Raw genomic sequence first — 13,539 nt, forward strand, 5'->3', positions numbered from 1 at the left:
CTCACAATTCTGGAGGTTGCAAGTCCAAGATCATGGTGTCAGCATAGTCAGGTTATGGAAAGCTCCCTTCCTGTCTTGCCGACAGGTACCTTCTCACTGTGTCCTCACATTTTCTGAGAGGGAGGGAAAGAGGTGGGAGGGAGGGAGGGAAGGAGGAAAGATGAGAACGAGAAAGAGAATGAGCAAGTTTGCTGGTGTCTCTTCTAATGAGGGCACTAATCCCATAATGAAGGTCCCATCCTATGGCCTCATCTAAACCTAATTTTCTCCTAAAGTCCACCTATCTCAATACTATCACGTTATGACTTGGGACTTCAACATATGAATCTGGGGAAGGACACTATTCTGTTCATAGCACATGTAATCCCTATGAAAATCCCCACTGGCTGCTTTGCAGAAATTGTCAAACTGATTCTAAAATGTATATAAAATTAGAGACATAGAATAACCAAAATAATCTTAAAAAAGAAGAACAAAGTTGGAAGACTTGAAACTTCCACTTTAAAAGCTTACAGCAAAGCTACAATAAACACGACAGTGTGGTACAACGACAGACATAGAGATCAATAGAGTAGAAATGAGAGGCAAAAATAAAGCCTTGGGCTTCCTTGGTGGCTCAAGTGGTAAAGAATCTGTCTGCCAGTGCAGGAGAAATGGGTTTGATCCCTGATCCGGGAAGATCCCACATGCCACATCCCAGTTGTTCAATAGTGCTCTATAATAGCCTATGCTCCAGAGCCCATGTGCTGCGACTACTGAAGCCCTCATGCCTTGGAGCCTGTGCTCCGCAAGAGAAGCCCCTGCAGTGGGAGACCTACACACTGCACCTAGAGAGTAGACCCTGCTCATTGCAAGTAGACAAAGCAGCAGTGAAGGCCTAGCACAGCCAAAAATTAATTAATTAATTAAAATTTTAAAATACAGTCTTATATTTATGGTCAGTTGAATATTATCAAGACAACCAAAATAATTCAATAGGGAAAGAATAGTCTTCAATAAATGATGCTAGGAAAACTGAACACACAAAAAATGAAATTGCAGTCTTCTTCACACCATACACAAAAATTAACTCAAAGTGAGTTAAAAATCTAAAGATAAGAGCTAAAACTACAAAATTGTTAAAACAAAATATAGGAGCAAATATTCATGACGTTAAGTTAGGCAAAGCCTTCTTGGACATGATAACAAAGAAAGCATAAGCAACTGGGGAAAAATAAATAAATTAAACATCATCAAAATTTAAAACTCCTTTGCTTCAAAATAGATCATCAGGAATGTAAAAAGTAAACATATAGAATGAAAGATAGAATCTGTAAATCATGTATTGATATTTGGAAAGGAGTTGTATCTAGGACAGGTGGAATAGATCAGTTGTGATGTAGTCACGCAGTTGAATACAGCACAGCAAAACAAAGGAACCACAATTAGGTGCATCGACATGAAAGAATTTCAAAAACATAACACTGAAAGAATGAAGCAGCAAATTACACAGAAGAGTTAATGCAGTATGATTCCATCTGTATAAAATTCAAAAACAGGCAAAACTAAACAATATATTGTTTGTGGATACCTCAAAGGTAGTAAAACTGTAGAGAAAAGCAAAGAGATTGATAAACTCATGATTTGGGAAAGGAGTTCTTAGGGAGATGAATGGAATTCCAAGGTGCTGGTAACACTGTTTCATAAATTCAGTAATGGATACCTGGGGGTGTATTTTATGTTTCTTCTTTACAATGTACAGTATACAGTGTAGTATATTTATTACATTTTCTGTATGTATATGTCACAATTTAAAGGTTTAAAATAATGAATGAAATCCCCCTCAGGGGACCTTCTAACATGTTGAAAGTCCATAAAACTGTCTCATTTGAAAACTTGAAAATCAACAGAATTATATGACAGAATCCTAGACTCTTAGACCCGGATGTGTCCTCAGTTACCACATGACTCCCTCATTTTACAAATGAGGCAGCTGAACTCCAGAGAGGTGAAGTCACTTTTTCAAAGTCACAAAGCACCTGAGTGCTAGAATAGAAATATGGAGGAAGGTCCAGTGACCCTCAAAATAGTACATTTTCCACTGAAACACAGTAAGGCTCGGTGTAAAGCCTCTTCTAGGCATTATATTTATAGTGAGCTTTCATTCTTTATTTTCTTGAAGCAGTTCTGAGTTCTCATATTCTGTCCCATTGTCAGACCATATGATCTTTCTTTTAATTATAAGACTTTACTTTTTGATTCACAAAATAATGACTGCCCTGGATATATTAATCCCATGTCACTTCCGTACTGCAGACCTTTCCCGTGGCCCTTCCTGTTATTTGAATGAAGACCTCTGCTCAGGCTCAAACACATCTGTCATGCTGGTCCAACCTACCTTCCACCTCGTGTTCCCCACTGTATTTCCAGGAACCCTGGGATTCTTATCAACTCTTACATCCTTTCTACCAAAAACTTCCTCCTTCAGCTCCTTGGGGGAAATGAAGGAACTGATTGTTCCAAGTTTTTGTATGGCCTCCTGGTTTTCTCCACTGGGAGAGGTGGCTCTGGGAGTAGAGTTGGCAGGAGACACACAGGAGAGAAAAGAAGGGAAAAAACAGGAGCTCTTTCCAGTAAGGTCGTAGGCCATGACCTAACTAATTCCACAGCCATGGAGTCAATCGATCTGCCACCTGCACACTCCAGAACAGCCTGTCCTCTGGCCTTGCCTCCCTTCCAGACCAGGCATTGTTTGATGTGATGAGTTTTCATGAAGCCTGATGGAAAATGAAGCCTGATGAAAGATGGACCCTTCCCCACTTGCTACTTCCACCACCACCTCCTCCACCCGTCAGCCCTACAGGGCTGGTCTCTATGGGCCTCCAGCTCTACCTCATACAGAGTTTTAAATGTTTAGGCACATAGTCAGCCATGAAGAAAGCTCTCCTTCTAGACTCACAGGATGTCAATATCAGAAGAAAATCTCAGGTCATTTCTTGCCCAGTTTCTGCTTTTTGCATAGCAGTGAACAGAGGCCCCAGATTACAGAGGGCCAAGGTCATTGTCACCCAGAGAGTTAGTGGCAGTGACAAGACCAGAGACCAGGTGCTCAGACTCCCAGAGGAGAGTCTGTCACTGACCTAGATGTTTCCCCTGGTGCTGTGACATGTGAAGTCCCACATGATTCACTTTGAAGTTGCCCTACTCCCTCACCTTGGCCCTTTAATCCTACCTCTGGCCTGCAGAGTAAATAAACACTTGTGAAATACTTCTGACATTCAACTGGAAGTCCCTCCTACCTTTAACCAAGCTGCTTTTGGGAAACAACTTGGCGTATTAAAGATGAGAGGGTACTTACTGGGATGTTGTCACCCAGTCCAGGCCAGGTCCTTGCACTTAGAGGCTTGGAAACCATATTGTTGGTTTCCCCACCACAGATCACACTTGATAAAGCTGAGTCAGGCTAACAACATTTTTGGGAAACCAGTGTATTAAAGCTAAGTGCCTGTTTGTTACCATAAACAAGAGCTGTGACTGTCTGTTGTATCAGTTCACATTGCCCTGACCAGCTGCTTCTTCCCAAAGGCAACCTATGTAGAAAGTCAAACTGTCAGACAGTCACTTGGTGAATGCAAACTCTGAACAAGGGGGATTTGAAAGAGCTCTCCAGATGCTTTCCTTTGTTGCTGACTGGTCCCTTCCTGGCTGACCCATCCTTGCTTTAGCTGGATCAATATACGCAGCAGTTCTGGTGGCCCTGAGAGTCATTCGATATCTTGAAAGAAACTTAGCCTCTTTCTGCTCTTCCCATTATGTGTTGATTTCATAACTCTCAGAGGGAAATCTCATTTCCCACATTTCTAAGCCCTTTGGGGGAGGGGGTCCCCCATGATTCAGTTGTTCAGACACCTATAATTATATCCACATGCTCTTCTATTATCCGTCCTATATTACTTCATCTTGTCCACCAGCATATCCCAAAAGACTTTATAAAGTATGATGAGGACAGATTATAATCTTTAAATCATATATCCCATTGACATCTTAAGTTGTCTTCATCTAGCACAGACTCGTGCACATAGGAAATGCCCAGGAAATTTTTAACCGAATGATTCTTTTATTAAATCATGGTATCACCAGCTGTGTTGCATTGTGAGCTGCATGGCGTGTATCTTAAGAGGATTGTACACCATGGCTGGTGTCAGTGCGCATCAGGGTCAGCCAGGGAGTTGTGCTAAAAATGCAGATGCCTAGGCTCTGCAACCCCAGGGAGTCTCCAGAAGTCTGCCAGGTGATTCTGATGCAAGTGACCTTCAGACAATCCTTTAGGAAGCACTGGCCCCAGAGACCCATGAGTTCCCATGTGTCACCATTCTCTGGTCGCTTGTAACTGAGTCAGCCTCCAGCCTCATCCCCAGCAAGAACCTCCTGCTTGCAGACCCTTCCTTGGACTCACGTGCCTTTATCTCCCTCCTTGTTTCCTCAAGTGTGTGGCTGTGGCCTAGCCCAGTCGGGCTTCTTCTTCAAGAACCAGGAGTACATCTGCACCCAGGACTACCAGCAACTCTACGGCACCCGCTGCGACAGCTGCCGGGACTTCATCACAGGCGAGGTCATCTCCGCACTGGGCCGCACCTACCATCCCAAGTGCTTCGTGTGCAGCTTGTGCAAGTGAGTGGGTGGCCAGCAAGGGCTGGGACCCTCTGCCTAGGTGCCTGGGGAAGGGGAGAAATGGCCTTTCCCAGGCAGATCTTGGGGTGAACACTTTCATTCCTAGAATCTCAGGGGTGGAAGGACTTGACAAGCAAATGGTTTTGAACATTTAGCAGCTGAATCCTGTCTGTTAGATGTCGTCTAATACAAAACACTAGTTTGTTCCAAGATGAAGGCAGAGTAAAGATCTGAGCCCCTACACTCAAATCTCCTACTTCCCATCAAAAGGCCCCAAAGGAACCACTGAGTGCCATGGCCTCTCAAGACTCAGTGTGGAATCCATGGGTCTGGTTCAGGCTCTCACATCCTCAGCCACATGTGGTCCTGGGATGTCTATTTATAGCCTTCCTCCACGACCCTGGAAGGTGACCCCACCTCTGTAAGCCTCAGGTTCATTGGTAAAATGGTCATCAAAACCAGTCCAACTTCATAACGTTTTCAGGAAGATAAATGAGACAGTACCTACAGAGACCTTCGCTCAGTGACTGGTACCAAATTGTGTCTGATTTTATTATTCTTTTCTTTATCATAATGTTCATCATCCACCTTCTCAAGACTTTACAATTTATTTATTTTTAATTGAAGGATAATCACTTTACGATATTGTGTTGGTTTCTGCCATATGTCAACATGAGTCAGTCATAGGTATACCTATGTCCCCCACTCTTGAACCTCCTTCCCACTCCCACCCCATCCCACCCCTCTATGTTGTTACAAAGCCCTGGTTTGAGTTCCCTGAGTCAGATAGCAAATTCCCATTGGCTATCTATTTTACATATGGTAGTGTATATGTTTCCATGTTACTCTCTCCATTCTCAAGACCTTTGATAGGTGATGGAAAGCTCACCAGCTGCCTCCTCCCCACCCCAAGCATCCCCATCACTTGTTAACTTAGCAGATGTACCTTAAGGACCCACTGTATACCAAATACCATATTAAGGAGACAAAAAATAAAGAAAACCTCAACCCTGTCCACCAATATTTTAACATTTAATGGACTGCTCAAAGTCATAAGTAAAGCACTATTGGAGTATATGTATGCACTTTTTAATAGGGAAAGTAATCTATAGATTAATTATTTTTCTCATAAAATAACCACCTCTTTGTTACCAGTTAGAGTAATTAACCACTTGGGGTTTTTGATTGAGACTAATGCCACAGTCCCTAAGAAAATATCACCCAATGGCATTCATTCTTTTATCCAGCCCTTAAAACCTGGTCCTTAGGTCCTAGAATGCCAGAACCGTTGAAAGTTTGCACAGTAGGGCCCATATAGTATAAAGTGGAGGTTTTGTGAAGCCCCATGGAGATGAGGTGTCTTCTCAAGGTCATGATCCATGTCCTTTTACTGGTAGTGAGTGCCTGGGCTGTGACGAGAGCTCAGCTACCTCTCCCCAGCACTCCCTCCATTGTTCATGTCGCTAATGTAAGGGCAGTAGAACCACTGCAGGCTTAGGGCCATGTGCTCAGAACCCATGTTAACAGGCATTCTAGACTACATGAGCAAGAGCTGCTGCGTGATGGGATTGGCTGTACTGAGGGGTCTGAGCAGTTTATATTTAGTTAGGGAGGCAGGACATGACAAACTTGAGATCCCTGAGCTGTGGAACTCCCAACTGTTCAAAGGCAGGTGAGCAGAGGAAGAGGCTCTCTGTGGACATCTAAGGTTCCTGGGGAGTAAAAGGAGGATGTTTTGGCAAACTGAATTGAGTCCTTCCTGACATACAGGGATAGGTCAAGTTGGGAAGACATCCTTCCAGGAGGAAGCACCCCTGGGACGAGTTTTTAGCCTCTTTATTGTATAGAAGGAAATGGCAGCCCACTCTAGTATTCTTGCCTGGAAAATTCCATGGACAGAGGAGCCTGCCAGGCTACAGTTCATGGGGTCACAAGAGTTGGACACGACTTTGCAACCAAGCCACCACCACCACCTTTGTATAGAAGAGAAATGTAAGCTCAAATAAGTGTTGTGATTTCCCCAGTGTTTAAAAATCATGTAAATGGCCCAACTGGGTCTCCTTCCGGTCCTGATCTTGATTGAGTGGTTTAGCTCTGCCCCGGGAACAGCCCGTGAATGTAGCTGGTACTCTATATGTGCTGTGTGTGCTACCAGAGATCTTCAAGCACATGTCGTCAAGTCACCTATAGACACAGAGCCCTCTGGAGAGGAGGTGTTGAATTTCTTCTTCCTCCTCACAGGAAGCCTTTCCCCATTGGAGACAAGGTGACCTTCAGCGGGAAGGAATGCTTGTGTCAGACGTGCTCCCAGTCCATGACCAGCAGTAAGCCCATCAAGATCCGCGGACCAAGCCGTGAGTCCTCCCCGCCGGGAGCCTCCCCATCTGCGAGCACATCTCCCAGGGCTCCCCTGTCCCAGTTTCACTAACCACTTCCCTTCCGCAACCTGGAGGGAAGTGGGGGCGGTTCCCACCCTGGAGGACTCCTGAAGTATGACCCAGTTGGCAGACAGCCCAGACTCATGAGTTTCCCTACATACAAATGTAGGGAAAACAGGCTGCCCAACAGTAAAGAGGGATGGCCTGGGCCATGTTTTGGCCGCTTGGGTGTTTCTCCTGGGATGAGTGGGCCTCCTTATCTCCCCTTTGGTCCATGCTGCCCGGAGCACTCCAACAGAGCTGATCAGGTGCTTTCCACCAGTGGCTCTCAAATTGTACAAATTCCACTAAAAAACTATATGCAGACATATCTTAGCAAAAGAGGGAGCATGGGAGAAGGCCACAAGGGCTGCTCTCCGTGTCTCTAGGGTGTGTCCTGTGGACTGCAGCATTAGCTTCACTGCAAAACGCAAAAATACAGATTGCTAGGCCCACTTTGGACTCGTAGAAATGGGACCTAGAAATATATGATCATAATAAGCTTCCTGAATGATTCATTCACTGCTCCTAAAACTGAGAACTACTCACAAAGGTCATGTTCTATCACTAAAACACAGATTGGGGCATGGAGGGGAGCTGAGGATCAGAGGTGTACCTTAGAACAGTCATTCTGATTTGTGGAATGTCCGTTTCATTCCAACTTGTCTAGCTGTAAGGTATCTAAATCACTGTTGCAAAACGCCCTTCTCGGACCCCTCACTGCATGTGCCCACACACACACCCAGGGTCTCGTAAGCCAGGTTAGGCTCCAGCATTCTTTCATGTTACATGATACTCTCACTGGCCTTGTCGGCAGAATCAATGAAAGCCCATTAGCTTCCTGTGCTGCATCACTGCACCATGTGGGGGCTGTCGGCCACGGCACCAGAAGAGTCAGCATGCTGGGGCTGTGTCCACTTGAGGGGAAGGGCGAGCACAGAACCACCTCCCCCAAGTCAGCAGGACTCAGCTCTCAGAGGCTCCAATAGCAAGGGAGCCTGTGGGGTGGGGGGGGCTCCCTCCATCATCCTTCCCTCCTTTCAGTTAATTCAGACCTGTTCCCAGACCTTCCTTCAGTGTCTTTGATGGGGACCAAGAAAAATTTGCTGCTCTGAACAGGTTTCCATCTCGAGGTTCTGAGGCTGAGTGCACATAGGTTACCCTCATAACTCCTTGAAAGCATCATCCAGAATGACAGCAAGTCTGGCATGCTGGGATGCAGGACCACAGGACCATGGCTGATGCTGCTCAGGTACCCAGATACCAGAGAGACCACGTGTGAGATCATAGAGAGAAGCCAGCTGGAGTCAGGAGGCTATCTTCCTTCTGTGATGCACACCTGTCATGCAGCCTCCCTGTGGCTCAGTTTACCCAACTTGGTGGAAAGCAAATGTATCTGTATTTGACAATCAAACTAACACATATCATAGTGTATAAACTGCTCTCTAAATATAAAATGAGGAGTTTTGTTGGCTTGGCGGTCTAATCTAGAAAACATGCCAGAGGAGAACTGAGAATAAATCCCTGAATCTGCTGCTATTTCACTCAGCTTGTGTTGTGTGTTACTGTGTGCCTTGGGGATCTCAGGCAAGTGGAAGATTTCCTAAGCTGAGTGCTGGAGGCCTGCATGGGAGCATGTCCACTAGGAGAGGCCACTAAATGTCTCCACCATAATTCTTCAGATCAGGAGGTGGAAGAAGGGAAGGAAGAGTCAGTACAGAAGAACAGTGAGCATGTGGGCAGTCTCCAGGGGAATGCCTAGGATCATGGCTCATCTTGCTACTCACGAAGTCTAGACATAAATGTGTGGATCTATGGGGCCTATGTTTCAGAGAAATGTTCTTTCCCCAAAAGTGGTCACTGCCCATGCTGCAAACACAAAGTAGTCTCCTGACTCAAGGGGAAGTTGAAAGAGCTTCTGAGTCCCCCAAGGATGGAGAGAACTAAAACAAGATTCAAAAGAGTGCTAAGATGAAGAACATAGCTTGGAAAAGGAAAATGAAGGAGGAAAAACTTGCTGTGTTTTTGAGCCAGAGGAGTGTGAAGTTACATTCCTGAAATGCCAAGACACTGTGGAAAAGCAGGAGCAGTATCTACTCGGAAGAGATTAAGAATACTTTGGAACTATCAAGAGATGGGAATCATGTTATTTATCAGAGGCAGGAGAACTGTTTCTTCACAGACCACACTGAGAAGAATCAAGAGCAAAAGCTGCATCACCACCATCTCCACCAACACAATCACCATTATCACCTCCATCATGATCACCAACATACCATCACCACTGCTGACACTGACTGACTATTCTTAGTGCCAGGCACTGCCCAGACCCCACTGAGAAGAATCAGGAGCAGAAGCAAAATCACCACCTCCACCAATACCATTGCCATCATCACTACTATCTCCACGACCACCAGCATCATATTGAATACCATTAGCGCCACCACCACTACCACCAACACTACCATCACCTTTGCTGACATTGACTGTTCCTAGTGCCGGGCACTGCACAGACCTCACTGCAAAGAATCAGCAGGAGCAGTACCATCACCATCATCACCAAAACCACTGCCATTGCTACTGTCAGCACTGCACTAATTTTTCTATACATAACATCTTATTTAATCATTACAACAATTCTATGAGAGAGACAAGAGCAATGGTTTTAGATAAGAAAACAGATACTCTAAGAGTGTCAAGGTCACTCAGATAATGGTAATGGAACCAGAGTGTGAGCCTAGGCAAGTCTGGCTTTGGAGCCTATTCCCTTAATACCCAATACCAGAGACATGACTTGCTAATAGGAAGGGTCCTGTCTTTCTGGATTAGTTGCCTAAAACAAGGTGGGGAGCTTGCTATGACTCACATACCCACCTATTTTTGCTGTAATGAATGACACAGTCGGAAAAAACTAAAAATAACTGTCTGGGGTCTTCAGAGATTCCAGTAAATTGAGGGATTTAGGAGGAGCAGGTGCATCATGCTTATTGCCAGCTGAAGGTGGTAATTTTGGAATAAAGAAGAATGTATGAGGAATGGAGTGGACAGCTGCCTGGGCAGAATCCACTTGGGACAGGGTGTGTCCTGACCTTGCTTATTACACCAGGTCCATGGGCTCCTGGATGCAGTGCCTGAGGCTCCAATGTTGGTCATAAGTGAAAGTTGGAAGAAGAGGGGGGAAAAGATCCTGGTAAAGATCCTTCATCTGAAGCCAGTTGAGTGGAGGATGAGCAATATAATATGAAAAAAAAAGAAATGTGGGATAGGTGTGCCAGAATTCTCAGGAGGAATTAGCAGGCCTTCCCTACAGAAGACATGCTGCCTCTGACCTCATATCAGAAACTGGATAATGCACAGAGTATGAGTTAAAAGCCATGAGAATGTGGAATAATAATGATAAGAACCACTTATTGGGTACATACATGCCAGGCACTGTGCACAGTCCTTCCAGGCTTGACTTCAGTTCATCTTCACACCAGTGGTGTAAGGAAGATGTTCAGATGAGGAAGCTGGACCTTAACAGTTGTACAAATAGTCAGCTGGGGAGCTGGGATTCTCCCCTTGGCCAGCCTCTCTCCACTCACTCTAACCTCTCAGCTCAACCTCTAACCACCATACTGTACCATCTCCTAAATTTTAATTCAAGATGCCAATTTCATCTCAGATATGTCACTGCAACTTAAAGAGATGGAATTCAAATCTTTTGTGGCCACAAAAGGAGGCAACTCTTTGAGTAAGTTTTATTGAAAAGATGGACAATGGTGGTGTTAGCCAGTAACTTGTCTATCTCCATGGAATCCACAAGTGAATTTGCTCAGACCATGTCAAGCAAGGAAAAGTGAAGTGCAGGAGATAAAGGAGAAGAGAGAAACTGTGGTTGTCATAAAAGACTTGAAGAAATACATTTAGGGTAGGAGGTAGATAATCCTTGGTTGCTTAAAATAGGGGGTGTCACAAGAATTCAGGCCTCAGCTTCATATAAAAAAGGCCATCATGACAGTCTTCCCTGTCTAAAGGCAAGAGGGGGTGAGCTGCCCACCTGTTGAGAATGCTGAGGGTTACTGTGCTGGGTGGGACTTTGATATGAACTCTGAGCCTCTGTGGGATCATTTAACCCTATCGAGAAGGCCCACAGAGACACAAATTCAGCACCTGTGGCCTAGAAAGCTGGACCAGATTGCCTGAGCCCTCGGGTTTTCCTATACAGAGCACAGACAAGTCACTTCAGAGGCCGTCTGTCTATAAAAGAAGAGGGGGTACTGACCTCTAAACAATGATGTTCTGAAGACTGTACTGATTGGGATGGAGTAGAAGTTGACTTATTCCAGGAGAAAAAAAAAAAGGAAAAGAAAGAAATCCTAAATCTGTTCTGCCAGCCCCCATTTGAAGACCTGGGACTTGAAGCATTTTGCAATGGGAAACCTTCTTGCCCCCAGCTTGTGCTAAGAGACATTGGAAAGGTGCTGTGTAGCCAAGAGGCGTGGACTGTGGGAGCTGACTGGTACACACACTTCATCAGGGCCCAGACTTTCCACAGCTTGCTGGACACTCCCCCTTCCTAGAGACACAGACACCTCATCTCTTCTCCAGGACTGGCTTCCAGCTGGATGAGAGCTTCAGCCAATCTCTCCCAACTTGCTGTGCTGTCTCTCTCCTCCTCTACTGCTCCCAAGTGTGCATTTGCCTTTGGTGCCAAGAAGGAGGCCTGTGCTCTGGTAAACATTGCCCCTTGACCCTTTCCTCCTCCAGAGTGGGACATCTGGTCGGCCAAGCCTGAATTCCCAGCATCTCCCAAGTACCTCGGACCCTGCCTCCATTTCCTGCCCCTCCCTAGACATTGTTGAGCAACAGGCAGCCTCTGGGCCCCCCTACATTCTGTTGGCCTCAGCGCATGGTCCAGCGTGATGGAAACGGAGAGCAAGGGTGCCTTTCTGCCCTGGAACAATCTCATCAGAGTCTTTAACCCTCACTGCTTGGGGAGGCAGATGTTTGGTTTGTAGTCACATAAGGGAGGAGGTGTGCGTGCTAAGTTCTATCCTTTGCCTGAGTGCTAGAAGGGCTGCTCATTCAGTACATCTGCTCTGAGTTCTTACTGTGTGCTGAGCACGGTGCTAGGCAAGAGAATAGGTTTAACCAAAAGCACACAAATCACAAACCACTGAGCGTACGAACCTAAAGGTGAGAAAAAGTAGAAACTGAGCTTGGAGCAGGGATTCTCAAACTCTGCTGGGCTTGGAGATCTTGATAAAATTCAGTGACAAGGGCTCGATTTCCAAAATGTATAAAACAGCTCATGCAGCTCAATATGAAAAAAATAAACAACCCAGTCAAAAAGGGTAAAAGAACTAAATAGAAATTTCTCCAAAGAAAACATACAGATGGCCAACAGGCACATGAAAAGTTGCTCAAACTTTCTGCATTTTAGAGAAATGCAAATCAAAACTATAATGAGGTTGTCACCTCACATCGGTCAGAATGGCTGTCATGAAAAGTCTGCAAATGACAAGTGCTGGAGAGGCTGTGGAGAAAAGGGAACTCTCCTTCACTGTTGGTGGGATTGTACATTGATACAGCCACTATGAAGATCAATATGGATGTTCCTCAAAAAAAAACTAAAGATAGAGCTATCTTTAGTATGATCCAGGAATTCCACCCCTGGGCATTTACCTGGAGAAAACTCTAATTTAAAAAGATACATGCCCCCCAGTGTTCATTGCAGCACTCTTCACAATAGCCAAGACATGCAAGCAACCAAAATGTCCATCAACAGATAATGGATAAAGAAGATGTGGTATATATATATATACAATGGAATATTACTCATCCATAAAAAAGAATGAAATAATGCTATTTGCAGCAACATGAATGGGCCTGGAGATTATCACAGTAAGTGAAATAGGTCAGAGACAGACAAATATCATATGATATCACTTTATGTGGAACCTAAAAAAATAATACAAATGATTTGCAAAATAGAAACAGACTCACAGACATAGAAAACTTATGGTTAACAAAGGAGAAAGAAGAAGATAAATTAGGATTTGGGGGTTAAAAGATACACTCAACTACATATAAAATAGATTAGCAACAGGACCTACTGTATAGCACAGGTAACTATATTTAATCCCTGTAACAACCTATAATAGAAAAGAACCTGACAAAGAATATATTACGTGTGTGTGTGTGTATGTGTGTGTGTGTGTGTGTGTGTGTAACTGAATGACTTTGCTATTACCTAAAATGAATACAACATTGTAAATCAAGTGTACTTCAATAAAAATAAAATAGTTAAAAATAAAAATTCAGTTGATCTGGGCCCACATTTCTATACATTTTCAATTTCCCAGGTGACACTGATGCTGCACTTCCCCAGGTCACTGAGAGTTGCATGAGCTTTGTTAGCAACTTGAGAACAGGCTAGGAGCAGTTCAGGGTCCTCTCTGGGTGAACCACGGTCAGGATGACCAGCAAG

General features: G+C 44.6%; 1 protein-coding gene across 3 annotated transcripts in view; it reads left to right on the forward strand.

Annotated features, from left to right (window-relative positions):
* ABLIM3 (actin binding LIM protein family member 3) overlaps positions 1-13,539 on the forward strand; it is a 128,329-nt gene that overhangs the window by 53,872 nt on the left and 60,918 nt on the right. For all 3 annotated transcript variants that reach the window (XM_061151687.1, XM_061151685.1, XM_061151686.1), the window contains exons 4-5: positions 4,467-4,650; positions 6,892-7,004. In XM_061151687.1, the coding sequence (XP_061007670.1) occupies positions 4,467-4,650; positions 6,892-7,004 (297 nt within the window). The remainder of the gene's footprint in view (positions 1-4,466; positions 4,651-6,891; positions 7,005-13,539) is intronic.

The sequence above is a fragment of the Dama dama genome, chromosome 9 (assembly GCF_033118175.1).
Source record: "Dama dama isolate Ldn47 chromosome 9, ASM3311817v1, whole genome shotgun sequence".
NCBI classification, from domain to species: domain Eukaryota; kingdom Metazoa; phylum Chordata; class Mammalia; order Artiodactyla; family Cervidae; genus Dama; species Dama dama.